General features: G+C 53.2%; 6 protein-coding genes across 6 annotated transcripts in view; 2 read left to right on the forward strand and 4 right to left on the reverse strand.

Annotated features, from left to right (window-relative positions):
- Positions 1-27,243, forward strand: part of TSPEAR (thrombospondin type laminin G domain and EAR repeats) — a 124,162-nt gene that overhangs the window by 23,946 nt on the left and 72,973 nt on the right. The gene's annotated exons all lie outside the window — the stretch shown is intronic.
- Positions 430-1,100, reverse strand: LOC116667617 (keratin-associated protein 12-2). The gene has a single exon (XM_032493139.1). The coding sequence runs from the start codon at positions 1,054-1,056 to the stop codon at positions 709-711; it is 348 nt and encodes a 115-aa protein (XP_032349030.1). The 5' UTR covers positions 1,057-1,100; the 3' UTR covers positions 430-708.
- LOC106731018 (keratin-associated protein 12-1-like) lies at positions 2,617-3,337 on the forward strand. Its single transcript, XM_014567644.2, is given in 3 exon segments — positions 2,617-2,643; positions 3,069-3,231; positions 3,234-3,337. Coding segments are annotated over 3 exon segments (294 nt in total).
- Positions 7,442-8,441, reverse strand: LOC116667563 (keratin-associated protein 10-12-like). The gene has a single exon (XM_032492604.1). It carries the CDS (start codon positions 8,361-8,363, stop codon positions 7,728-7,730), a length of 636 nt encoding a protein of 211 aa, XP_032348495.1. The 5' UTR covers positions 8,364-8,441; the 3' UTR covers positions 7,442-7,727.
- The window catches only part of LOC116667548 (keratin-associated protein 10-8-like), a 33,663-nt gene continuing 18,385 nt past the window's right edge, over positions 11,966-27,243 (reverse strand). Inside the window, exon 2 of the mRNA XM_032492488.1 lies at positions 11,966-13,886. Coding sequence (XP_032348379.1) covers positions 13,157-13,822 — 666 coding nt within the window. The 5' untranslated portion in view covers positions 13,823-13,886 and the 3' untranslated portion in view covers positions 11,966-13,156. The remainder of the gene's footprint in view (positions 13,887-27,243) is intronic.
- The window catches only part of LOC116667585 (keratin-associated protein 10-12-like), a 45,973-nt gene continuing 40,672 nt past the window's right edge, over positions 21,943-27,243 (reverse strand). The window contains exon 2 of the mRNA XM_032492873.1: positions 21,943-23,869. Coding sequence (XP_032348764.1) covers positions 23,207-23,797 — 591 coding nt within the window. The 5' untranslated portion in view covers positions 23,798-23,869 and the 3' untranslated portion in view covers positions 21,943-23,206. The remainder of the gene's footprint in view (positions 23,870-27,243) is intronic.

Raw genomic sequence — 27,243 nt, forward strand, 5'->3', positions numbered from 1 at the left:
AGGAGGAGGAGACAAGGACCCCCCCCCCCCGGTCTTCCGTGGGTGGGGGCGGGGCAGGAGGAGACTGAGCCGAGTGCCTTCTCCTCAGCACAGTGGGGAGGGGCCTCCTTTCTCTATCCTTTCAACTCTGCCCCTCTGGGCCCCACCGCCTCCTCAGACCACTTTCTTCTTCCTGCTGCTCCCCAGCCCCCAAAATCATCGCTCCTTCCCCCCACATTGAAGACCAAATCTGCTAACTGCTGCCCCGCCATTTCCCTGCACGTTGCTGCAGCTGGGCCTGCCCCCAGGAGCCGCAAAGCCCTGGGCCTGGCATAGTCGGCACCCACGCCTTTAATTCCTTGAGTCTAAAGATGATAAACTGCTCTCTAGTGGGGAAAAAATAATAGAAGAAAACTTCAAAATACATGAAGATAAAATGGAGGGACACACTGCACTGAGAAAGCACAGTTTATTTGTCACACACGGGGTGTGGTTTCCTGCTGGACACCGAGAGGGACCCCGGGAGCCAGGGCTTCCTGACGGGGGTGCACAAGTTCACGGAAGGGTCCAGGTCATCCGTCCACATTCTCACCCCGGAGGTCAGGGGGTTGGTAGAGCATGCTTTCCATCTGCCACGTGCAGAACCTGGAGGTCCACCGAGGACTCGTGCCTGGAGGGGCACAGGTGTGGCCCCGTCTTCACTGGGAGCAGCTGGGAGGAGGCTCACGGTCAAAGGCACGAGGGGGTGCTACAGGAGGTGGGTCTGCAGACCAGGGTGGGGCAGGGGGGCTGGTAGCACCCGGAGGACTGGCAGGAGGGGGCCACATACACGACCTGTTTGTAGCTCACGGGCACACGCACAAAGGACTGGCAGGAGGGGGCCACACCCACGGTGGGCTTGCAGCTCACGGGCAGGCACACGGGCCTGCAGCTCACGGGCACGCACACAGCTGGCTTACAGGTCAGGGGCACATAGCAGGACGCCTGGCAGGGCCTGGCCGTGCAGCAGGACGCCTGGCCGGAGCTGGGCACGTAGCAGGCAGCCGGGCAGCCGGAGGAGCAGCTGGTGTGGCACATGGTGGTTTAGGGCTGGGCTGGCGTCGGATGGAGGGCGGCGATGTCTGCAGCCTCCCTGCCCAGTCGGCCTTTATACCCAGGCCGTGGGCGTCCCAGCAGCACAGAAGCTCACCTGCTGACTTCCTCGAGGTTGTTGCCAACATCTTATTATCCTGGGACGCGCTTTCCTGTATTGTTCTTCACCACAAGTTAGTTTGGCTTTGAGGCCAATTCCTCCTCCTGTAAACAGGATGTTCTGGTCTGAATTTACGTGGGGTGTGTGTTGTTCCTCCGGCCATCACTGTGCCCAGCACACCCTTGCACGGACTCAGAGACGTAACCTCTTACTCCTTTAGGTCTCGTGATGTCAGCGAAGACTTTGAGGCAATACTGTATTTTGAGGGTTTTTTGCAGAGGACAACGCCGAAGCGGGAGCCTGTGGGACAGCGCTGGCCTGCTGCCTGTGTGGGAGCGGAGCTCCGTGGGCACAGCCCGCCTGCGTGCTTAGCATCCGGGGCCGCTCCCCCGGCCACGCTGAGCTGTGCTGAGGGAGGCCGCGTGACCGCAGAGCCTGAGAGTCTCGCTCTCTGCCCTTTACAGAAAGTTTGCCGGCTCCTGCTTCATAGTAATCAGTATAAGAGCTGATTCGTTAATGCAACAAATTACACTACATGCTGGCGAGGGAGATGCCCCCGCCGCCTGAGCCTTCCAGGGCAGTGAGCAAATGAGTGCATGAAACATTCATGCATGAGATGATTCCAGAGGGGCTGAGTCCCGGAAAGGACGGCAGGCTCAGCAGATGGAGAGAAGTGGGGAGCTGGTGGATGGTGTGGGGGCCTCAGCGGGGAGGCGGCGCTGAGCTGGCTCTGCGTCCAGAGAAGGGGTCGGGGCGGCGCTCCAGGCAGAGGCAGCCAGGGGGCTGTGAGGACACGGCTGCAGAAACGGGCAGTTCCAGGGGCAGCGGGGAATCCCACAGCTCGGGCTGCGGGGTGCGGGGGCCGGTGGAGGATTCCGACCGTGGGAACCGAGGAGCAGGCGTCACCACCCTGGGCTGATAGAGGGAAGGCTCGGTGGACCTGAGGACACGTCAGTGGAAATCATCCAACCTGAAGAAGGGGGACAAGGAGCTAAGAAAGACGGGGAGGCCTGTGAGACAACATCAGAGAGGCTAACGTGCGAGTGATTTCTGCCCGGGGAGGAGAGGAGAATGACACTGAAGTATAACAGAACTGGGAAGAAACAGCAGACAAAATTCCCAAATTTGACTTTTTAAAAAAAAATTCCAGTCGACAGATGCAAGAATCTCAGAGCACACGCCCAGGGCCCCAGCGCACGCGGCACAATGTGAGGACTAGGGACCCAGGGGGCTGACACCTTCAAGTGCCTGCTTCTCCGTCTCAGCGCTGAGACTGTGCGCCCATCATGGGCTCCTTCTGAATCGCCCTGAGGGACCGCCTGTGCACACGGGGCTCCCGCCGCCCCCGGGCGGTGGCAGGACTGGTCATCAATCAGTTACGAGGGGGTCCACGTGAAACACTTAACTCAGCCCCGGCTCGAAGCTGGAACCCCGTCGCTGTGATCATGGCAGTAGTGTGGCTGCAGCTCCCAGTGAGGAGCCCAGCCCTGTGGAAGAACCTTCTGGATCACTGAGTTTCCAAATCAAAGTGGGGGACACTGTGCTTGTGCGGACAGACACAGGGTCTTTACAACTGGGGAGGACCCTGAGAATATGATGTGAGACTTCTGTCCCCACATGATGGCCCTTCCCTATCCAACCCAGGCTCCAATTACAGAAGTCACAGGACCACTGTGTCACTGGGTGCCTCCCGCTGAGAAGGAGCTTCCTGAACTGGGTCACTTCCACCGGGAACTCCAGGAAGAGACTGTGGAGAGGGACGAGGAGGAAAAACAGCAGGCGGCCAGGAGGAGGGCACTCGCATACCTTGTGGCCAGGATGCCATGGCCTGGGCGTAAAGGTCACCCGGGGAGGAGCCTCCAGACCAGCCCTGTACTCAGTCCTGACCCCACCTCAGCGCCTCACCAGGTGCCACACTAGCTGCTCTGCGGGCTGCCGGCCAGCCTGCCGTGCACCCAGCCCCTGCCGGGAGACTTGCTATGTGTCACTGAGCAGCAGGCCTGTCGTGTGTGTGCCTGTGAGCTGCAAGCTGACCACACGCCTGCCCGTGAGCTGCAAGCCCCTGTGTGTGTGGCCCCCTCCCGCCAGTCCTCCGGGTGCTGCCCGCCCTCCTGCCCCGCCCTGGCCTGCAGACCCATCCCCTGTGGTGTCCCTTCCTGCTGTTGAGCCCAGGCCCTGCCGGGACCCCTGCCCGTGTGTGGGTCAGAAGCAGCCAACTCTGAACTCCCAGGGGGCGGCCCAGACATCGTCCTCTCCACACCTTCCGTGCCCAACGAGACTGCGTCGCAGCGAGGCTGCTCGATCCCAGCCGGCCAGGCCGAGGGCCTCGTCCCCGGCGGGGTCACCTGCCCGGCGCCCACGCCGGCTGGGGCGGCGTCCAGGCTCGGCAGCCTCCTGCACCGAAGGTCTGACGTTTGTCAGAGCGCAATGCTCGCGGAGCAGTGTCTCTCCCCCCCGTCATTCCCTAAACTGCTTCCTCCAGGGGTGGTTCCCCCGGATTCTAGAAAATTCCTTTTACAGAGCAGGTCAGGTCACCAGATGGCCGTATGGGTGACCAAGCTCATGCCGAAGGTGAACTCCCAGCGCTCAGCAAGGGACCCCACTCTGTCCCCTGAACTTATAAGACCAGTCCTCACCCTGCTCTGGGTGGACCGAGGGCATTAAGGTCCTGAACTGACCACTTTTGTGTAAAATGTCCTTCTGTGCAGCATTGATAGGTGGCGCTCACACCACTAAATTAAATCCGGATGCTCTGCAGACACGCAGGGCTCCTCCCCCTCCCCGTGGGTGGGAAAGAGCCTGGCGGGGCGGGGAGGACTTCTGTGGTTCCCCAGGGATGCCACGTCCTGCCCTCAAGACCTGCGATACGTCCCCTTACACGGCAAAGCGACTTTGCGGACGGGAGTAAATTGAGGGCCTTGCGATGGGAGATGCTCTGGGTCCTCCGGGTGGGGCTGATGGGGGGCGGGGAGACGGCCACCGAAGGGGAGGCCACGGGAGGGGCAAGCAAGACTCGAGGCCACGAGTCGAGGATGCAGTGCCTCTAGAAGCTGAAAGGACGGGGGTCACACTCTGCCCTGGAGCCTCCGGGGGAGCCCGCCCTCTCACACCCCAACTGTGGCCAGGAGACTCCCTTCCCATTCTGCCTCCACGGCTGGGGGGCAACACTTTTGAGCTGCTTCAGCCACGTTCGTGGTCACTTTTATGGCAGCCACAGGACGGCCCGCTTCTCGGTGGCACAGCCCCCCACTTCCACACTCCGTCTGTGATCCTTCAACTGTGTGGTGACCTTCAGGGTTGTGGGTGGAAGTGGGGACACAAAGGGCAGGGAGGAGAGCCACGCGGGGGCTGCGGAGCCGGCTCCCCGGCCCTGCTGCCGGTCTCGGAGCCCATTCTCCCCCTCGGGCCTCTTCCTGCCCTGTGCCCCCAGCCGGGGGAAGAGCCCCTCCAGCCGGACCTTCCCTCCTCGGTCACTCGGAGGCTGATGGTCTTTCTGCCCAGGTCTGTCCTGCTCCAGGCTCTCTCCCCTGGCCTGAGTCCACCCTGCCCTCTCTCCCGTGGGTCCACACTGGGGCCGCGGGGACTCTCGGGCGGCATCCCCCTTGGCCCACACCTATGCCCCCTCCCTGAGCATCCAGCACAGATTCTCGGCATCACAGCCCGGGGCAGTGGTGGTCCTCCCTGCAGGGGACTCTGCTGCCCTCGTGGTGACCCCCTGGGAGCCCCCTCCCTTGCCTGCAGAGGATGTAAAGGCCCCACCTCCCTCCCTCAAGGACAGCTTTCTCCAAGGACATGCTCTCCAGGGCTCAGCACCCCAGGGCCTGGGTCCCTGACCCACAGGCACCCTCTTCTTAGCCTCTCCACCCTCTGCAACGGCCAGAGTTGGGGAGGGGCTGCAGCATCCTCTTTGGGCTATCATGCAAAGCACCCAGACTGGGCGGCTTCAACCGCACAAACGCATGGTCTCACAGTCTGGAGGCCAAGGTGTGGGAGGCTGGTCCCTTCCAAGGGCGGCAGGGAATCCGCTCCATCCCCTCTCCCGGCTCCCTGTGTTTGCAGGCATCTCTGGTGTCCTTGGCTCCAGGCACCACCCTGATCCCCACCTGCATCCTCTCCCGTCTTCCCTATGTGCATGGCTCTGTGTCTGCAGCTTCCCTTTTTGTAATGAGGACACGGTCCTGTGTCCTCTGGGTTGGGGCCCACCTCACTGTCCTCATTTTAGCATGTACAAAGACCCCATTTCCAAGTAAGATCACATTCAGAGGTTGTGGAGGTCAGACTCCAGCACATCTGCTTTGGAGGGACACAGTTCATCCCATCACGGGGGCAGCCCCAAGCTGCAAGGCCTGTCTGGCCTCTCCTTTGCACCCCGCACGGCCACGCCGGTCTTCCTTTGTTTGGTGGCACCTGAGACGGCAGAGTGCACTCTGAGCATCCGCCTCCTAACGCTCAGTGAGTCGTGGGCACCTGGCCACCACCCACACGGCCTTCCTGTCAGGAGCCGCCGAGGGTCCCAATGTCCACCGGTGGTGGAGGGGGGCCAGGAGCCGCCCACGCCCCGCTCATCCCCCTGATGGACCATTTTGGCGTCGCGGTGGGTGGTAGGTTCTGATTTCCACGTGTGCCAACGTCCCTCCTTTCACTTTTCCTGGGGCAGGTGAACTGGATCCTTCCCCATGTCTTTCTAACCCTGTGCTGTGAAGAGTCCCTCAAGGCCTTTATCCGCTTATCTGTGGAGACGATCATAGTTTCTTAAGTTTGAACCGACAAGGGTCCAGGTCTGAATGAACTCCAGCAAGCTGAGAGATTTAAGAGTTAAGGCAGGCCTACCATCCAGCCACTTTCTGTTTTGTTTTGTTAATTGAAGTATAGTCGGTTACAGTGTGTCAATTTCTGGCGTTCAGCCCAATGTCCCAGTCATGTATATACATACATATATTCATTTTCATATTTTTTTCATTAAAGGTTATTACAAGATATTGAATATAGTTCCCTGGGCTGTACAGAAGAAACTTTTAAAAATCTATTTTTATATATAGTGGCCAACATTTGCAAATCTCAGACTCCCAAATGTATCTCTTCCCACCCCCTTTCCCCTGGTGGCCATAAGACTGTTTACTATGTCTGCGAGTCTGTTTCTGTTTTGTAGATGAGTTCATAGTGTCCTCTTTTCTTCTCTTTTTTAGAGTCCAATTATGAGTGATATCCTATGGTATTTTTCTTTCTTTTTCTGGCTTAGTTCACCTAGAAAGACGATCTCTAGGTCCATCCATGTGGCTGCAAATGGCATTATTTTATTCTTTTTTATAGCTGAGTAGTATTCCATTGTGTACATACACCACAGCTTCTTTATCCAGTCATCTGTCGATGGACACTGAGGCTGTTTCCATGTCTTGGCTGTTGTTTGCAGTGCTGCTCTTAGCACTGGGGTGCATGTATCCAGCCACTCTCTGTTTCAGGGTCCTTTGCTCTGTCCTCGCTTCCCTGGTTAGAGCTAAACTGGGGTTGGGGTGGGGTTTACAACCCCCCACCCGGGGGGTGCCTTCTGCTCCTGGTCTCCACTATCCTCCTGATCCAGTGGGCTCATCACTTCGTTCCTGATGAAGGGATAGGAAGGGTGCCCAGTGCTGACCCGGTCAGTCTGAGTGCTGCCCACGTGACTCCAGCTCCACTGAGATGGCCGGCTCACCCTTGCCCACTGTCCTGAGGGTTTGTTCCCAAGCTGTCTTTCTTCTCTGTGCCTTCCCAATCAGACCTTGAAACCCTGAGCAGAACGAGTTATGTCTGAACCAACCCCTGGACCCCCTTGAGGCCCACAGGGACTCATACGCAGCCCGGCACACAGGCAGGCCTCCATGCGGGCGCCTCTCTCCAGCAGAAGTCAGCACAGGGCTAGTCTTGGACTCTCAGATCCTGACCAAACAGGGTTTCAGCTGCTCCCCAAGTCACCTCTCACCTGGACGGGCAGGGGGTGGGCGTGAGCAGAGGCCCAAGGTGCACTTGGGGTCTAAGCCTTCTGCACCCGGCTCGAGCCCTGTGCTGGCCTTGGCAGGCTGTCTGCCATGGGGAGGGAGCCCTGGGGGAGGAGGGGACGTGGAGCCTGCACTTGGCGTCCTCTTTGAGACCCTATTGTTTCTCAGCTGCTTTGCGCTCAGGTTTGAGACGATGTCCTTATTGCCTGGTTTTTACCAGAGCCCGACTGCCCGGACACGGAGCGGTCAAAGTGGCTTGGGGAGGAGGATGAAATAGACATGGGTCCGTATTTCCCCACACAAACATTTTATTGACGATGGCAGTTGACCTTTGACACATGAAATACAAGCACCTAACCCTGCAGAGGAGGGCTCCCGGGGCCGGCAGTCCCCCCAGCTGAGGGGTTTGTGGGCGGCATGTTCAAGTCCCCTCTAGGCAGCAGCTGTGTGTCCACCGACGAGAGAGGGGAGGTCCTGGTGCCAGCAGAGGGGCTCCGGGGCTCCTGAGAGAGGACAGCTGGGCTCAGGGTCAAAGACAGCAGCTGGAGAGAGGCCGGCAGACCAGCCGGTCAGCAGCCAGACTTCTAGGCCGAGTTGGGGACGCAGCAGGCCGAGCGGGAGCACCTGGGGCGGCAGAGCAGGGACACGCAGGAGGCCGGGCGGCAGCAGCTGGGCTGGCAGGAGGGGGCGGGGGCACAGCAGGCGGGTCTGCACACGGGGCGGCAGAGCAGGGACACGGAGGAGGAGGGTCTGCAGCAGGACGAGGGGCAGGGGGTGGGCTCACAGCACACGGGCCTGCAGCAGACAGGCGTGCAGCACACGGGCCTGCAGCAGACAGGCCTGCAGCACACGGGCCTGCAGCAGACAGGCCTGCAGCACACGGGCCTGCAGCACACAGGCCTGCAGCACACAGGCTCACAGCAGTCCTGCTGGCAGGGAGAGGAGGTGCAGCAGGAGGGCTGGCAGCTAGACTGCGGGCAGCACAAGGCCGTGCAGGAGCTGGTGCAGGCAGATGGGCAGGGACAGGGCTCACAGCTCGCTGGGGCACAGAGGAGGCTCAGGCAGGGGGCCAGGGCGCAGCAGCGGGGCTCGCAGCAGCTCTCTGGGCAGTCGTCCACTTGCCAGGAGGAGCCGGTGCAGGAGTCACAGGGACCGGGCAGGCAGACCCAGCTGCCATAGCTCAGGTCGCCGGAGCAGGTGGACAGGGCGGACGCGGCCATAGTGGGGGTGGTGGGGCTGGAGGAGGGTGAGTGTGAGTGTGTGAGTGTGTGTGTGTGATGTGCTCAAGCTGTCAGTTTTATACCCCTACTGGGTAGGTGTGTTGTCCCTGCACGAGGCTCCCATGCCTGCCCTTCCTTGTTAGTGCCTGGGGGGCCTGGAAGCCTCATAAGATGAGTCAGTTGCTGGCTGGATACCTTGATGACCACCTGACCAGGGTATGGCCCTTAGGGAAGCTGGTGTTGGGGCTGAGTTGTGGTCAAGCTGTTCCTCCTGCAGGTTCCCTGATGGTGGGTCAGGGGACACTTGTGGCCATGATTCCTTCGGGGGGGAGTGCTGTGGTGGCTCCTGGTGGGGTTGCTGTGGCTGTGAGGGTTTATTGTTGGCCTGATCCTGGTGCTCCTGGGTTGGGGCGCGGAGGACAGCTGGTCCCCAAGGGGAGAGGCCAGGAACGGGCAGGACAGAGGGCGGCGCTGTGAGGCTCAGCCAGATGCTGCCTGATTCATCCGTCCTTACACCTTCACCGGGGGGGGGGGGGCATGGGTGGTGGGAGGCAGACTGGAGCAGTCTCAGGGGGCAGATGGACCGTCTGGGGAGTGGGGGAGGCAGCCAGGGCAGTGTTCCTCATGCCTGCTGGCACACCGTGTTGGGGAGGGGCCCTGGGCTCCGGGTGACGGGGAACAATGTTGAGAGTAGAAGGCAGATTCCTGGAGATCTCAGAGGTTGTGCGACAGTGACAGGGGTCTAGGGCAGCTCCCCGGTTTAAGCTCCAGAAGATGCTGGTGACACAGCGTCTCCTGTGGCCTCCTCCCAGGGCCCAGCGGCAGGTGGACAGGGGGCTTGTTCGATGCTCTGGTGTTTCATGTCACATCTGATAGAATTCACAAGTCAAGTTGCCTGGAGTTTTCTTGGTGAAAAGTTGCTTTTTTAAAATTTTGAAGTAATTATAGATTTCTAAGAAGTTGTCAAAAGAAAGTGGAGGGAATTCCTGACTACCCTTTGCCCAGTTTCCCTCAATGATAGCACTTTGCGTAATGAGGGCAAATCACCAGATTGACAGCCCACAGATCTGACTCCCATTTCATCAGTTTTACAGGCACTTGTGTGCTGTGTGGTTCTATGCGGCGTGTTCACGTTCGTAGGTCACGTCGGCACCACCACAGTCAGACACAGGATGGTACCATCCATCCTGCCACAAAGCTCCTTCAGCTACCTGGTTAGAACCACGCCCACCGCACTCTCATCCCTGACCCCTGAGGACCACTGAGCTCTTTTCCGTCTCTATCCTCTTGTCAAATTGAGAATGTTACGTAAATAGCATCATTCCTTTGAGACTGACTTTCCACTTACACAGTTCCCCTGAGATCCACTCAAGCTGTGGTGTGTGTCAATAATTTGCTCCTTTCTGTCGGAAGAGGAAGACTCCGAGGCGTGGGTGTTTTTGTTTGCTCACCGTTTACCTGTCGAAGGACAGGCGGGCTGTGGGAAGGTTTTAACTGCAATCAGTTTCTTTGGTGGATGTGTTATTCCGTGTGTATACTTCTTCTCAAGTGAGCTTTGGTAGTTTGTGTCTTCCATGGAATTTGCCCATTTTGCTTAGGCTGTCAGATTCCTGGGCTTAAAGCGGGTCCGGATGTTCCCTGGTTATCCTCCCACCACCTGCAGGCCCTCTCGCGGTGCCACGGCTCCCACCCCCGGCGTGGTGAGCGGCACTGTCTCTGCCTGACTTGCTGTCCAGTGCGGCTGATGGCTTACCAGCTTTATCAGTCTTCTCAAGGAAAGAGCCCTTGGCTTATTTGATTTTTATCTTCCTTTCTGTTATCCGTTCCACTGACTTTCCACTTTGTCTTTGCTGCTGTCTTTCTTCTTTCGGTGTAATCTGCTTCCTAGTTTCTTCAGCTGGAAGCTGAGGCCATTTAGTTGAGACCTCTCTTCTTCTCTAACAAGCACACGCAGTGCCACAAACTTCTCCCTCGGAATTGCTTCGGCAGCGTCCCCCACGTTTTGACATGTTGTATTTTCACTTTCATATGAGTCAAAATATTTTCTGATTTCCTCCTTTCTTCATTATTTTTTGATTTACGGGTTATTTAGAAGTCTATTTCTTCTCTAAATAGTTGGGGATTTTACCAGGTCTTTCTGTTACTGCATTTTTCATTTAATTCCACCGTGGTCAGAAAATACCCAATTTGTTATCTGAATTTTTTCAAAGCCGTAGAAATTTGCTTTGTTGCCTTTGTAGGTCTATCTTAGCAAATGTGATTTATCTTGGTACATGTTCTGCATTCACTTAAAAAGAAGGTTTTTTTCTGTTTGAGGGTGGAGTCTTTCAACGTCAAATAGCTCAAATTGGCTAACGATGTTGGAATACTCCGCGTCCTCTGATTTTCCGTCTGCCTGTGCTGTGGGTTACCGAGAAGGGCTATTCGAATCTCAGGCTGTAGGAGCCCGTTAAGGTTTGTCTGATTCTGCAGGTCAGCCACGCTTTGCTTCATACATTTTAAAGGCCTGCTATCAGGCGCACACACATTTAGGGTCGTTTGACTCCTTGATCTTTATGACATGATCCTCATTAACAGTCCCTGGCCGTATGCTTTGATCCTGAATCTATTTTATGGAATTAACACAACTGCTGCAGCTTTCTTTTGATTAACGTTAGCTTAATATAGCTTTTCCCCTCTTTTTACTTTTAACCTGTTTTCTTCTTATATTTAAACTGCATTTCTCATAGGCAGCATAATGTTGGGTCTTTTTTTTTTTTTTTTTTTAAACTCGGTCCACTAGTCTCTGACTTTTGACTGGAGTGTGCGGACAACTTGGGTTTAGTGTGACTACTGATGCAGTGGGTTTCACCTTTCCTCTTGCTGTTGCTGCCAGCTTGTCGCATGTCCTTCTTCCCCTTTCCCCCTTTTCCGCCTTCTTTTGGATTTGTTGCTTTTATGTATGATTCCATTTTTCCCTTTGTTGCCTCATTAGCACAGCTCCTTGTTTTGCATCTTAGGGTTTATGGTCTACCGTCTTTAACTTATCACGGTCTGTCTTGAAACAACAGTGGCTACTTCGTCCTGCAAGCACCTCAGAGAGAGACGTTGCCATTTCTCCCTGGATGGGGCACATACTCACTCTGGAGGAGTTATTGTAATTGTGTATAAACAACTAAGATCTTTCCAGGAGCCAAAAAAAGGTGATACCGATGAATAACAAGTAGATGAAGCCATTATGTTTTTAAATTGAGATACATGCAAATCAAGGTGAAAATTGTGCCCAAATTCCTCAGAATCAATTGAAGTAATTTAAAGGCAACCAGAGGCTGGTGTGAATTTTCCATGTAAGCGTGTTGCTCTAGTATGGGCACTTTCTTCCTCCCTCCCTCCCTCCCCCATCTCCTCTTTATTTTCTCTTTTTTTCTTTCCTCTTTCTTTCTTCCTTTCTTCCTCTCTTCCTCTCTTTCTCTCTTTCTTTCTCCCTTTTTCTCTTTCTTTCTCTCTCTCTCTCTCTTTCCTTTCCTCCTTCCCTTTTCTCTCTTCCTCCCTCCTTCTTTCTGCTCTAAAATGTGGGTACGTGAGTCAGTTTGTATTCTCCAAGAAGCTGATGCCAAGTGGGATAAGTTTTTTAGCAGTTTATTGTGGGGATGCCCATGAAAGAGTAATGGGGGAGTGGGAGTGGGGAAGAGCCTTAACGTGGCCAGGCTGACCATACTCATGTGAGTGAGCTGTAAGGAGGGAGGGCCAGATGAGCAGTGGCTCCGCCCCTGGTACAGCTCTGAGAAGGCCTGGGGCAGGTGGATGGGGTGCCCTGAGCAAAGGGCGGGTGTCTGTCAGGAATGGCCCTGCCCTCGCACTCCTGCTGTGCTTGGTCAACTGCTGGGGGTGGCCTGGCGTGGATGCCGTGGTCCATCCAAGAGTGGCAGCAGGAACCCATTGCGGGTTCTCATGGGGGTGGTCTGCCTGGCCAGGATGGCCCCAGCATGGAGGCGCAAAGGAAACACTGTTCACTGCCCCCAGGATCCCACCCTGGAGGGAGGGCCACGGCCGCGGAGGAGAGGGCGGGATGTGGCTGGGCTGCAGAGCGCAGGCCTCCTGGGGCCTTATGGTTGACGGTGGGGTGCCGGGCCACCTCTCAGCCACGGGGAGCGGCGGGAGGGCTGGGCAGCGCAGATCTCGGCGGGAACTCAGGGTGGCTGCTCCGGGTCTTGCCAGGCCCCGACTCCGAGGTCTTCCTGGTTCTCTTACCATGAAAGGTCACGGGAGGTTCCGCTGGGAGTCCTGGGGGTTGTATGCACCCTCCCCCCAGCCCCTGCCGCCACCGTACTCAGAGCAGTAGGGATGACAGATGAAGAAGCTTATGAAGTCGAGAAGTAAGGTCATCAGGCCAGGTAGGCAGGTCCTTCCCCGGGAGCAGAGAAGAGGCGGGGCTGGAGGAGGGGCGGGGCTGAGAGAAAGGGCGGGGTGTCGAGGGGCGGGGCTGCAGGAAAGGCTTGGCTTGGAGAAGGGGCGGGGCTGGGGGAGGGGCGGGGCTGGGAGAAGCGGCTGGGCTAGGAGAGACAGGGCCCTCTTCCACGACTCAGGCCTGCGCTTAGGTTCTGGGATGACCGTGGCAGCAACTCCTGAGAGACCCCAGAGGACGTGGAGTCCCTGTTCTTGGTGACACAGAGGAGATGGTCTCCAGGTCCTTTCTGGGGGTTAAACTCCGGGAGGACGCCAAATGCTAGTATCGCTGAGCTCAGCCCCTCTGCTGAGGGACCCTAGAGACCGGCTGGCCCTGGGGGGGACGGGCCCGGTCAGCAGCAGGACTTCTAGGCCGAGTCGGGGACACAGCAGGCCGAGCGGGAGCACCTGGGGCGGCAGAGCAGGGACACGCAGGAGGCCGGGCGGCAGCAGCTGGGCTGGCAGGAGGGGGCGGGGGCACAGCAGGCGGGTCTGCACACGGGGCGGCAGAGCAGGGACACACAGGAGGAGGGTCTGCAGCAGGATGAGGGGCAGGGGGTGGGCTCACAGCACACGGGCCTGCAGCAGACGGGCCTGCAGCAGACAGGCCTGCAGCACACGGGCCTGCAGCACACGGGCCTGCAGGAGACAGGTGTGCAGCACACGGGCGTGCAGCACACGGGCCTGCAGCAGAGGGGCGCACAGCAGTCCTGCTGGCAGGGAGAGGAGGTGCAGCAGGGGGGCTGGCAGCTAGACTGCGGGCAGCACAAGGCCGTGCAGGAGCTGGTGCAGGCAGATGGGCAGGGGCAGGGCTCACAGCTCGCTGGGGCACAGAGGAGGCTCAGGCAGGGGGTCGGGGCGCAGCAGCGGGGCTCACAGCAGTGGGGCTCACAGCACGGGGGCTCGCAGTAGCTCTCTGGGCAGTCGTCCACCTGCCAGGAGGAGCCGGTGCAGGAGTCACAGGGACCGGCCAGGCAGACCCGGCTGCCGTAGCTCAGTTCGCCGGAGCAGGTGGACAGGGCGGGCGCGGCCATGGTGGGGGCGGTGGGGCTGGAGGAGGGTGAGTGTGTGAGCCTGAGTGTGAGTGTGAGGGAGTGTGAGGTGCCTAGGGGTGCTGGGCTTTTATACCCCTCCCTGGCCTGTGTCGTCCCAGCAGGAGGCTCCACGCCCGCCCTTCCTTGTTGGTGTTGACAGCTGGTTGCGGGAGCCTTCATTAGTGCTGGCGTATTTTCAATAGTTTTACTCACTAAACTTGTGAGTATGAATGTCCTGAGTTGCAGGATGTTTCCCGTCTCTCCTGTGTTTGGCTCCAGAAAAGTTACGGAAAACATTTGAGGCAAGGTTATGCTGAGTTGAGGCCTAGAGGTGAACACTTCTCCAAAGTGATGAATTGTGGTTCCATCTCTCCTGTGTGTGGGGTGCTTCATTTTAATTTTTTAAAAATTGAAATATAGTCAGTTACAGTGTGTCAATTTCTGGTGTACAGCATCTGTTTCAGTCATACGTATACATACATATATTCGTTTTCATATTCTTTTTCGTTAAAGGTAATTACAAGGTACCAAATATAGTTCCCTGTGCTATAGAGAAGAAACTCATTTTTAATCTATTTTTATATATAGTGGTTAATATTTGCAAATCTCAAACTACCAAATTTATCCCTTCCCACCTCTTTCCCCCCAGTAACCATAGGATTGTTTACTATGTCTGTGAGTCTGTTTCTGTTTTGTAGATGAGTTCATATATGTCCTCTTTTTCTTTTTTTAGATTCCACATATGAGTGATATCATATGGTATTTTTCTTTCTCTTTCTGGCTTACTTCACTTACAGTGATGATCTCCAGGTCCATCCATGTTGCTGCAAGTGAATTATTTTATTCTTTTTTATGGCTAAGTAGTATTCCATTGTATACATATATCACAACTTCTTTATCCAGTCATCTGTGGATGGACATTTAGGTTGTTTCCATGTCTTGACTATTGTAAATAGTGCTGCTATGAACATTGGGGTGCAGGTGTCTTTTCAAATTCGAGTTTCCTCCAGACATATGCCCAGGAGTGGGATTGCTGGTTCATAGGGTAAGTCTGTTTTTAGTGTTTTGAAGAATCTCCATACTGTCCTCCATAATGACTGCACCAGACTACATTCCCAGCAGCAGGGGAGGAGTGTCCCCTGTTCTCCACAGCCTCTCCAGCACTTATCATTTGTGGACTTTTGGATGATGACCATTCTGGCTGGTGTATGGGACGCTTTAAGTATTTTCTAAATTACATGTAAGCCTTTAAAAACGTAACTATAAAGTGAAACTTGCACATTTTACAAAATATGAGTGGAACAGAGGACCGGTTCACAGAAAGCCAAGGGCCCCCTGCCTTCCAGGCACCTGTGTCTCCCTGAGCAGGTGCTGGGAGTTTCAGGACCCACGACGGGGTCTGTGAGCTTCCTCCTCTTCTGTGACACACACAGGTGCCTTCCTCTGTTGCCTATCAAGCTATACTCGGCGTTGTTTCTGTTTTCATCTTGCTGTGGTGAAGTATCAGACTTTTTCATATATGCTGGTGGCTTTACGTTTTAAGATCTCTCATGTGACCGAGAACACAGCCACTTTTCCTTTCCAGTTTATGATGGTTTCCAGAATTCTGGTTTTAAATAACTGTTTCCCCAAAGCGGTGGGACATATTTCCATTGCCTTGTGATGTCCAGATTTCCTGGGGAGAGTCTGAAGCTGTTATCTGTCATTCGCAGTTAGATGCGTAGTGTATCTTTGTTAACTCTCCAGGAACATTTGGGTTTTCTTTCTATCCTTGTTCTCAAATGCCGTGTTTTGTGTTTCTGGGCTTGTGTGTCACTTTCCTTTCTGTGGTTGGGATGCACCAAGACTTTTGATATGAAAGCTCATCTCGGGAAACGTTTTGTGCTATTTAGAAAATTATTTAGTCTCTCCTGGTCTCTCCTTTTGTGGCTCCCATTAGATGTCAGATCTCCTGGAACTAGCCTTCCCATCTCTTATTCTTCTCTCACTTTCCAAATGTTTATCCTTTGCTCTAGGACATTTTCTTGATTTTTATCTTTCAGACCACATTTCAGTCTTTTGCCATTTATTTCCAGGCTCTTTTTTGGCCTTTATCAACTTATTTCCAAATTTAAAATTTTCAAACATCTGATTAATTCTTTCTCACAGCAGCTTGACTTTGTCTTGTGATGTGAATGGGATACGTCCTCTGTCACCGCTGGGGCCGTCAGTGTGCGTTTTCACAAGCTTTGCACCGCTCCTCCAGCAGTCTCTTGCTTGGACACCAGATAAGGCCAGCTCCTTGATGTCACCTGTCTGGTTTTAGACTAAGCTGTTTTATTCTTGTGCATTGGAGATCTTGTTCCAGTTTACACACATACCTGTTTCTCTTTGATGAACACATGCAGGGTCCTACTGGGCCTCCTTCTTGTTTACGTACTACTTTGTTTAGTTTTTCTTATAACTTTTACACGTCCTCTCGGTGGCTCTTCTAGTGGTGGTGAGAGAACTGTGCGCTTCATCCATGTCCCAGAGCTGAGGAAGTCAGCGCTGCTTTAGGGGAATGATCGGGACACTAAGAACGTCTCTGGTCTGCATGAGGCATGGCACGTGACCTTTCCGACATGCACAGTCACACCTGAGTGCTTCCTGAGGTCAGCCCCCGTGCGAGGCGCCCCTTTGGGACCCCCTTGTACAGATGCAAAAATCGGGTTCGGAGGGCAGCAAGCTATGAAAGGGACGGTGGTGGCGGGGAGACTGAGCGCCCGGCCGCGAAGGGCTCTGCTCATGGCACCCCCCACCCCTTCCCAACCTCCCCCATGCCTGCTCCCGGGAAGCCTTGGGTTTTGTGAGTGGGAAGGATGGGGGTGGCACTGGGTCTGGGACAAGCCACGGCAGATGTAAAGACGTTCTCCGCTCTTCCCAGGACTGTGCTGGGTCCAGCCTGATCTAGCAGGTGTCAGGGCTCTTCCTCACTCACGGCTCACGCCCTGTTCGGCAGCGGCCTCCTCCTTAGCCTGTGAGCTGTCTGCGTCCCAGCTCAGAGCGTCTCTCAGCAGTCACTGCTCTCACCTCAGCTCTTCCCAGCCCTGGGCTGGGGCTGGGAGCCTGTGGTCGGGGCTGGCGGGTCGGTGGAAGGTCAAATGACCAAATGACTTTTAAAAACATGCAAAAAAAGGAATCTCTGGGCATTTGAGTGTGAGCAGAAGGGCAGTGTCCTCTGGTGCTGGCCGGGCAGATGGAATAGGTGCTGGGAGGGAATGAGGGCCCAGCAGACAGTGTGGCTGACAGCGCGCTGCCCCCGGCCCCTCGGCTGTGCTGTCCTTCTGCTTCCCTGCCACGCCACGACGGGGATGCAGTAGAGCCCCGGCCGGGACCGGTGGGACAGGCCCTGTTGTCCGGGTCCTGAAGGTGATGGCGGTGCCTTTGGCAGCTCATGCGTGTCTTTGTGTATGTACGTGTGTGTACATGTGTATGTGTGTATGTATATATGTGTGCATGCATGTGTGTACATGTGTGTATGGGTATGTATATGCGTATATGCCTTATGTGAATGTATCTGTGTATGTGTGTACACATGTATCCAGGTGTATGTACATATATGTGTACGTGTGTATACACGTGTATGTGTGTACATGCATATACATGTGTGTGCATGTATACGTGTGTATGTGCATGTGTGTATATGCCTGTGCGTATCTGTGTATGTGTGTACACGTGTACATATGTATGTGCATATATGTGTATATGTATACATGTGTGTATGTGTGTATATGTGTATACGTGCATGTGTGTATATGCCTGTATGTGTTTCTGTGTGTACACATGCACGTGTGTATGCGTGTCCATGTGTACATGTGTGTACATGTATGTGTGTATGTGTATACGTGTATATCTGTGTGTAGGTGGATATGTGTATATGCGTGTGTACATGTGTCTGTACAAGTGTATGTGTATATGTGTATATGTGTGTACATGTGTGTGCATGTGTGTGCATGTATGTGTGTATATGTGTGTACGTGTGTGTGTGTTGAGAGTTCTAACTCTCAATGACTTTTCTGTTTCCACCTACTAGCATTGTTAATTATATCATTTCTGAGAACTATCATTTCTGAGAACTACTCTGCTTGACAATGGCATATTCTTTTTTTCTGATCTTTAAGAAATTAATAGACTTTAAATTTTGTCCTCCACTTTGTTTTTGCTTTTTGTTATAGATTTATTTTTATTAGTTTTTAGGGTGAGGTAATTAGGTTTATTTATTTATTTTTAATGGAGGTGCTGGGGATTGAACCCAGGACCTCATGTGTGCTAAGCACGCACTCTAACCACTGAGCTATACCCTCCCCCCTGGCATGTTGTTCTTTTAATGTATCTCCATATTAAATTTGCTAAAACATTATTTACAATCTCTTACATGACATAGGTCACTAGTCAGTTTCTCTCTCTCCCGGCTGGTTTTGGCATCGGGGTTTTGCCAGCCTTATGAGATAAGCCCAGAAAACTTCTGTTTCTTTCTGAGCTCTGGATGTTTGCAGTATTACAGGAAAGGCCTCCGTGCTGAAGGCTGATGGGTTCCCTACACCTTGAGAACTGAGTCTGTGCCTTTTGGAGAATCAGATCTTTCAACATCTTTTCAAATTTTCTTTGGATTGTGTTGTATTAAAATTTTTTTCAATAAAATTTGTTTGACTAGGAAAAAATCCATTTCCATATTTGAAACAGAACAGATCTTCAGTATATTTGCCAAATAAAGGTAATAATCCTATTGGACTAAAAATTTTTCTTTCACTTTGTCAGTCAATGTAGGTAGTTTATATGTTTTTTGAACATGGTATATTTCATTTATATTTTCAAATTTTAGGATAAATATACTCATACTACCTTCTTATACTTAAAAGCAAAAATAACCTGAATCTGCGAGCATATTCTTTTTTCCCATTTTTAACGTATTTTTTATTAGACTTGCCAGAGCTTTTAACATTTTATCGATATTTTTAAAGTGACAGTCTTTGTTTTATATTTCATTAGTTTTTACTTTAAATCTTTTAAAGCTCCTTTCTCCTACTCTTTAAACATTTTTTAAGGCGTTTTCCCTGGCTTACTGAGTTGAATGCTTACATTTTGCTTTCCGGCCTGTACAGTGGAAAGAGTAGATGTCCGTTCGCGCCGCTTCGCCATTTCCTCTCGCTCCCGGCGCCCGCTGATTTCAGGGGCATCAGCTTCTCAATGGTCTGTCAGTCCGTCTTAGTTGCACCATCGATCAGAAGTCACGTAGAAAGGGACTTTAAAGTTTCCCAGGGGGTGAGCGTGTACTTAGGAAGCGGGACCGACGGCCGTGCTGTCACCGGAGGACACCTCTGCGGCCCCTGCTCTCTGGGCTTGAGGCGCCGTGCCGGGCACCTGTGAGCGCGCTGTGGACGGTTGGAAAGGCAGCGCCACTGTTCGTTTTGTAGGAAAAACGAGTACTCTTCTGAGTGGCAGTTTCAGAAGCCTCCTGGGTAGTAACCGTCCTGGGTTCCTGGTGTTTGAAGGGTGCAAGGCTGAGCCTGGGGCAGGGTGGGTCGCCCTCCGCGTCGGGGAGAGGTGGCCCCGCTGCTGGGTCTCCTGTTGGTACGACTGGTTCTTTCAGCGACCACTTCTCCTCCTGGAACCTTGTGGAGGTGTGTGCGTCGTGTCGCTCTTTAACGTCCCCAGACGCCCCGCGCTCCGGACGTTGTTGTAGGCCTTTGCTGGCTTGTTTCGACCTCGTTGTTCACATCGTCTTTGAGCGCGAGGCACATTTACTCTGTTGCGGGATGACCTCCTTCCGTCCCGGAGGCTGTGTCTCCTGCGGCGGCGCGGGTTAGGATCACAGATGCTGGGTCCCCTAGACGTACCCGCCTTGTGGTTAACCTCTTCCCGTCCTCAGCTCTTTGTCCCGCTTTGCATTCTGGGAAAATCCTTGCCTGATCTTCCCGGTCACCTCTTACCACATGCAGTCCATACGCAGACTGTCTGTTGGTTTCCTGTTTGTTCGGAGAGTCATGCTTTTAGTTTCCAGAAACTCTGAGTGTTTCCCTCCCTCCCCTCTACCTCTTTCCTTCTTTTCTTCCTTCCTTTTTTGTTGTTTTAAACCCACATCTTGTTCTTATTTTAGGAAGTGGTAGCCCCTCCATTTCCTTGCTTTATCGTTTGTTCAGAGTTTTGCTTCCCTTTCGTGTTGATTTCCTTAAGTGTCTGGGGACCCTTATTATTCCTATTTGTAAGCGAGGGTCTGGGCTGTTCAGTGCTCACTGATGCCTCATCCGCTGCACAGGCAAACACACCCTCCTGCGTGGGGAGCTGACAGCCGGGCCCTGAGGAGTGGGGGAGCTTGTCCGCAGGATGCAGGGCTCCCCCTTGTCTAGAACTTTCCTAGAGCATTGCCTGTCCTCTCCGTCCTGTGACCCTGGCTGGGACCCTCCAGCCCACCCACCCTGGCTAGCTCTTCTCCCGTGTCCCCTGGGAGTCAGCTGGATGCCCTGGGCGGTGTCCCTCACAGCTTGAAGCCAGGAGTTGATGACCCAGGGTGACACACAGCCTGACCTCCTGTGCAGCCCCTGCCGACACCCACTTTGGGGTGGCTCCGGGTCCCCTGGGAAAATCTTTCACAGTCCTGTCACCACCTCCTTCTTTCTGTTGATTTTAAAGTCAGCCTGAGGGTTCTGCCCTGTCATTCCCGGAAACCCCTCAAGGACTCGGGCCACGGCTGGCCTCCTGGGGCTCCTCTCACTGCCCCGGAGTCACTGATTTCCACTCGGATACAGGGGAGACAAAAGCCTCGGAATCCATCAGAACCGGGGATGGAATGAAACAGTTTTGCTTTTAGCAGATTTACGGAGATATAATTCACATGCTGTAAAGTCCACCCACTAAAGCACACGATTTATGGGTGTCACCGTATTCAGAGTTGTGCAGCCATCAACCGTCACCGTTATTTTCCTTTGGAACATTTTCACCGCCCATCCCCCCAAAGCCATCAGCAGTGGCTCCCGTCCTCCCCTCGCCTGTCCCCTGGCTCCCAGGGGCTGTCCCTGGAGTGGCCTGTTCTGGGCGTTTCCTGTCAGTGGAATCACACACCACGTGGCCTTTGGGGTCTGGCTTCCCTCGCTGAACATCACATTTTCCTTTTTCTTTAGGAATTTTTCTTTTTCTGTTTCTTTTCTTCTACTGCAGTGTGGTCAGTTTACAGTGTTGTGTTAATTTCTGGTGCACAGCGGAGTGAGTCAGTCACACGAATGCATATATGTTCCTTTTCACGCTCTTTTTCATTACAGGCTGTTACGAGGTAGTGAATGTAGTTCCCTGGGCTGTCCAGTAAGACCTTGTTGTGTATCTATTTTATATGTAGTAGTTAGTGTCTGCAAATCCGGAACTGCCAGTTTATCCCTCCACCCACCCCGTTCCCCCCGGGAACCGTAAGTTTGTTTTCTGTGTCTGTGAGTCTGTGTCTTGTGAGCAAGTGCATTTGTGTCATTTGGTGCCACGTTCTCGAGGCTCTTCCAGCTGCAGCGTGATCGGCGCTTCCCTGCTTTCCGTGGCTGAGTGATACTCCGCTGAGCGGCGGGGCAGATTCTTATCCACCTTCAGCCGATGGGCCTGTGGGCTGCTTCCACTTTTGGATTATTGTGAGCAGAGCTGCTTGAACGCTGATGCACACACTTTTGCTGGCACACCTGTTTTCAGTTCTTCCGGGTAGACGCCCAGAAGTGGACTTGCAGGGTCATATTCAAAGTCTAAAGTTTTGAGAAACTGTTTTCCAAAGTGGCTGTCCTGGGACTGCAGTCCTGGCGAAGCAGAGGCAAGCATCCAACGGGGCGCTGGCCGAGGTGGCGGGGACGGCGTCCCAGGGAGCCGCGCTCTCGGGGCCCGGCCGCGCCGCTGACAGCGTGCAAGCAGCCGGGCCGAGTGCAGGGTCTAGGGAGTGAGTTGCTGCTGTCCGACCCTGCGGTGGCTGAGGCCACGGGGAGGAGGGCTCAGACCCGCAGTGTCAGCGTCGCCTCCAGCGCACGGAGACGCTTGAGCGTGCTGACGGAAATGATCAATAAATAATCAATATAGTAAGAATAGAAAAGAGTTTTATTTGAGCCAGGTTGAGGACTAGCCCAGAAGTCCGCTTCCCAGACTCCAAGAAACTGCTCTGGAGAAGCAGGCTTTTCAGCACAGTTTAAAATATATATATATATATATATTTGTTTGTTTATTTTTTAATGGAGGGACCGGGGACTGAACCCAGGACGTTGTGCATGCTGAGCACACGCTCTACCTCTGAGCTCCACCCCCCGCCCCCCCCAGCAGAGTTTTGTATCTTGTCAAAAGAAAGAACTTTAAACAAGTCAGGGATCCATGTGTTCAAGGTCTCATAGGCACAGACGGCGCGGCCTCGGCACCTGGGCGGGGTCTTATCATCAAAGGAGGACCGGCACTGGCGCCCTGGGAGGGGTGCTTCATCTGTGTTTTCAACACGGACCTTATTTACTCCTGGTCAATGTGCCCTTTTCTGTAATAATTAAAGCTGATGGACAGTGCGTGTTTGACAGGCCGCAGATGCCGTTTCAGTCAGCATCAAGTTCAAGGGCGCCCACGCACAAGCCAGAATGACCCCCTTACGTCTCAGGATGTGAACATTTCCTTATTCAAGCCACAGGACGAAGGCTAGGGCCCCTGCAGACACGCTAGGACCGCAGCAGGCAAGCAACATCTCTGTCCTTGGGACCCTCACTTTCTCCCTTCATAAGGACCTGCCTTTGCCGCCAGGAGGGTGGACAAGGCTGAGTCAGCTTGGTCTCTGGCCCTGGGGGCAGCCCCTGCTGCCTGTCCTGAGGGGTCTGCTTCAGGAAGGAGCGAGGCAGGCCGCTGTCTGAACTGCAGCGAACTGGGGTCCACCATTGTCCCACGACCACTGGCCATGGGTCCAGAGGCAGTTTTCTTGAGATGGACCCCAGGGCTGCGTGCTGGAGCTCAGGGGGCTACGGGCCTCAGAGTGGGCCTGGCCTGTGGGGGTCACAGAGGCCAGCACCAGGCGTCCCATTCACCCTGCCACCGCGAATCCACAGACAGGACAGGTCATTGAGATGGAGGTGGCTTTATTAGGACTCAGAGGTTATGTCACGTCCTGGGATGGGAACAGGCCTGCTGCGGTGAGGACAGCACCCTAGGGTTCAGGGGGTGCAGTGCGTCTCCTGGGGCACCCGAGGGACCAGCATCAGAAGGGACTTGGTGAGCAGCTCGAGTCCTTGAGATGAGGGGCGGGGCCAGGTGAAGGGGCTCACATTCTGTTCCCTGTGGTTGTTAAAGCGAGAGAGGGTGCAGCTGGCTGGGAGGGTGGCCTCCTGCTAGGGAAAGGACCCTGGATAAAAGCAGGAAGGGTCAGCAGCCGGACTTCTAGGCTGAGTCGGGGACACAGCAGGCCGAGCGGGAGCACCTGGGGCGGCAGAGCAGGGACACGCAGGAGGCCGGGCGGCAGCAGCTGGGCTGGCAGGAGGGGGCGGGGGCACAGCAGGCGGGTCTGCACACGGGGCGGCAGAGCAGGGACACACAGGAGGAGGGTCTGCAGCAGGACGAGGGGCAGGGGGTGGGCTCACAGCACACGGGCCTGCAGCAGACAGGCCTGCAGCACACGGGCCTGCAGCAGACAGGTGTGCAGCACACGGGCCTGCAGCAGAGGGGCGCACAGCAGTCCTGCTGGCAGAGGGAGGAGGTGCAGCAGGAGGGCTGGCAGCTAGACTGCGGGCAGCACAAGGCCGTGCAGGAGCTGGTGCAGGCAGATGGGCAAGGACAGGGCTCACAGCTCGCTGGGGCACAGAGGAGGCTCAGGCAGGGGGCCGGGGCGCAGCAGGGGGGCTCGCAGCAGCTCTCTGGGCAGTCGTCCACCTGCCAGGAGGAGCCGGTGCAGGAGTCACAGGGACCGGGCAGGCAGACCCGGCTGCCGTAGCTCAGGTTGCTGGAACAGACGGACAGGGCAGGCGCGGCCATGGTGTGGGCGGTGGGGCTGGAGGAGGGTGAGTGTGTGTGTGTGAGTTAGTGTGTGTGTGTGTGTGTGTGTGTGTGAGGTGCTCCTGCTGTCAGCTTTTATACCCTCCAGGTGTGTATGTTGTCCCTGAAGGAGGCCCTATGCCGTCACTTCCTGTTTGATGTGTTTCCTGGTGAGGACTCTCATTCAGCTGGTTCCACTGTCATGAGATGTCCTTGCTCAACTCCTGACACTGATGATGCTGGCAGGGCACCGAATCCTGGCCTGAGTCTGGCCCCGCCAGACACCTGGCAGAAACGTGCAACCTCCCCGTGGCTGACCCCATGGCTTCCCCTGGTGGGTCATGTGCCAGGGGCCCTCCCCAGAGCTGGGGAGACAGCTCCGGGCCCATGGTGACATGTGCTCTGTTGGTCCGCATTTTGTGTTTAGAGCCTCACCTGGGACAGCTGGCCTGGCCTGCGATTGGGGAGAAATCGATGGTGTGTCTATTAGGGGAAAAGGCAACGTGAGGACAGACCCCTCCTGGTGGGGGCTCTGTGAGCTTCCGTGGTACCCATGTGAGCAAGACGGATGAGGCCTGAGGACAGGAGAGGACCTTCCCTTCCAGAAGAAGGAAATGGAACTTTCTATCGAAGTCAGAGCTCCCTGGTTCATTAGGAGAACCAGATTCAGGGACTGAAATTTGAGTCCTAAGCCATGTTCCGCAGAGCCATGGTCAGTTACCTGAGAGAGGCAGGTCCTGTGTCGTGCTTTCATCCGGAGACAAGAGAGGGTCCGGGTGGTATGAAGCTGAAGGAAGACCCATCATTGATGTAATTTCCATCAAAACCCACAGGGAATCTTTTTCATGGACAAATTGAGGATATTGAACTGCCAGGAAATGTTTGCAATTTGTGCAATAGATAAAAGGTTAATATGAAAATTTTAAAGACCTTAAACTAGAACAATAAAGATATAAAAGAATCAAACAAAATTTAAAATATTCAAATTTCCAATAATCATATGAAAAACTACTTGATCTCAATAAATAGTTTCCCAAATTAAAACATAAATATCTCACCTGTAAGATCATCCAAGATTTACAACTCGGATAACTTCCAGTGCCGCTGGCCATGAGGGCCTCACCCTTAGAAGCCCCTTAGCTGACGTAATTTATAAAAATTGTGATAACAAATAATACAAAGTTTATGATTTTATCCATTTTGAAGTGCAGAATTCAGTGGCATTTAGTACAGTCACATGCACAGCCATGCCCACCATCCAGAACATTCTCATTACTTTAAAAGGAAATCCTTGAGGGAGGGAAATAGCTCAGTGGTAGAGCACATGCTTAGCATGCAGGAGATCCTGGGTTCAATCCCCAGTGCCTCCAAAAAAAAAAAAAGGAAATCCTGTGCTATTAAGAGTCCCTCCCTGCCCCCTTCAATCACTAATGTGCTTTCTGTCTCTACAGTGTTGCCTGTTTTGCACATTTCATGTAGATGGAGTCATACAATCTGTAGCATTTTGTGTCTGACTCCTTTCGCTCAGCAGGATGTTTCCAAGTTCATCAACGCTGGAGCATGGATCAGTGCTTCACTCCTTTTTAGGGCTAATTGTCCATCAAACAGAGATACCACATTTTATTTATCCATTCATCAGTTGATGGACATTTGGGTCATTTCCACCTTTTGGCTAATGTGAATAGAGCTGCTGTGAACATTTGGTCCAAGTTTTTGTTTGAACACCTCTTTTTAATTCTCTTGGGTGTGTACCTAGGGGGGGAATTGCTGGGTCAGATGATAACCCTATGTTTAACATTTTGAGGAACTGCCAGACAGTTTTCCACAGCAGCTGCACCGTTTTACGTTCCCACCAGCAACAAACAAGGATTCCAACCTCCTCACACTTGCTCTCATTTTTCTCTTATTTCTTCCTCTTGCCTATAGCCACCCTAATGAGGGCCATCTCCTTTTGGTTCTGATCTGTATTTCTGGAACGCCAATGATTTTGTTCTCCCTTTCATGTGCTTCTTAGCTGTCCATATATCTTCTTTGAGGAAATGTCTATCAAGGTGCTTTGCCCATTTTTAATTGTTGTCCAATTTTAGGATTTCTTTATGCTTTCCGAATACTAGATCTTTATCAGGAGTATGATTTGCTAATAACGTCTTCCATTCTGTGGGTTGCCTTTTCACTTTCCTGACAGTATCCTTCAATATACAAAATTTTCTAATTTTGGTGAAGTCAAATTGATCTATTTTTCCCACGTGGCTTGTGTTTTTGGCGTCATATCTAAGAAACTGTTGCCAAATCTAAGGTTATGCAGATTTACCCCTATGTTTTCTTCTAAGAGTTGTAGTTTTAGGTCTTATAGTTAAGGTTTTGATGTACTTGGAGTTAATTTTTGCATATGGTGTGAGACAGGGTTCAACTTTATTCTTTTGCATGTGATTCTTGCTGGAACTTCCAGGACAGCGTTGACTAGAAGTGGTGAAAGTGGGCATCCTTGCCTTGTTCCTGATTGGAGGGGGGACCCCTTGCCTTGCTCCTGATTGGAGGGGGGACCCCTTGCCTTGTTCCTGATTGGAGGGGGGACGTTTTCCGTCTCACCGATGCGCATGACGTTGGCTGTGGGTTTTCCATATGCTCGCTACGATGTTGAGGAAGTTCCTTCTGTTCCTAGTTTATTGAGTATTTTTATCGTGAAAGAGTGTTGGCTTTTGTGAAATTCTTTTCCTGTTATCAGTTGAGATAATCGTGTGGTTGTTTTCCTTCATTTTATTTATGTGGTGCATTACGTTGACTGGTTTTCATACATTCAATCACTTTTGCATTCTTTGTATAAATCCCACTTGGTTGTGGTGTATAATCCTTTTAATATGCTGCTGGATTTTGTATGATTGTATTTTGTTGGAGATTTTTTATCTATAAGAAATTTCAGTCTGAGGTTTTCTTTTTTTTTCTTTGTCTGGTTTTGGTATCAGGATGATACTGACCTCATAGAATGAGAAAGTGTTCCCTCATCTTCTGCTGTGGGGGAAGTTTAAGGAAGATTAGCGCTGGGGATGAGAGCATAGCTCAGTGGTAGAGTGCATGCCCCATGTGCCTGAGGTCCTGGGTTCAATCCCTAGTACCTCTGTTAAAAAAAATGAATAAACCCAATGACCTCCCCCCTCAAAAAATGAAAAAAATAAATAAAAGTAAAAAATAAAATAGCTGGACAAAGCAGGTTTTAAAAAAGGGATTGGTGTTGATTATTCTATAAATGTTTAGTAGAATTCAGCATTTAACCATTTTATCCTGGGCTTTTATTTTTGGGGAAATGTTCAATTACTGATTTAATCTTGTTAGTTGTTTTATGTCTATTTAGTCTTTTTTATTTATTTTCTTTCAAGTATGGTGTACAATACAGATGTACAATATAGTAATTCACAGTTTTAAAGGTTATACTTCACTTATAGTTATAA

The sequence above is a fragment of the Camelus ferus genome, chromosome 1 (assembly GCF_009834535.1).
Source record: "Camelus ferus isolate YT-003-E chromosome 1, BCGSAC_Cfer_1.0, whole genome shotgun sequence".
Taxonomy (NCBI): Eukaryota; Metazoa; Chordata; class Mammalia; order Artiodactyla; family Camelidae; genus Camelus; species Camelus ferus.

Excerpts from the sequence above, each read along its gene's own strand:
- LOC116667563 (XM_032492604.1), bottom strand. The coding sequence starts at position 8,363 with ATGGCCGCGTCCGCCCTGTCCACCTGCTCCGGCGACCTGAGCTATGGC.
- LOC116667617 (XM_032493139.1), bottom strand. The coding sequence starts at position 1,056 with ATGTGCCACACCAGCTGCTCCTCCGGCTGCCCGGCTGCCTGCTACGTG.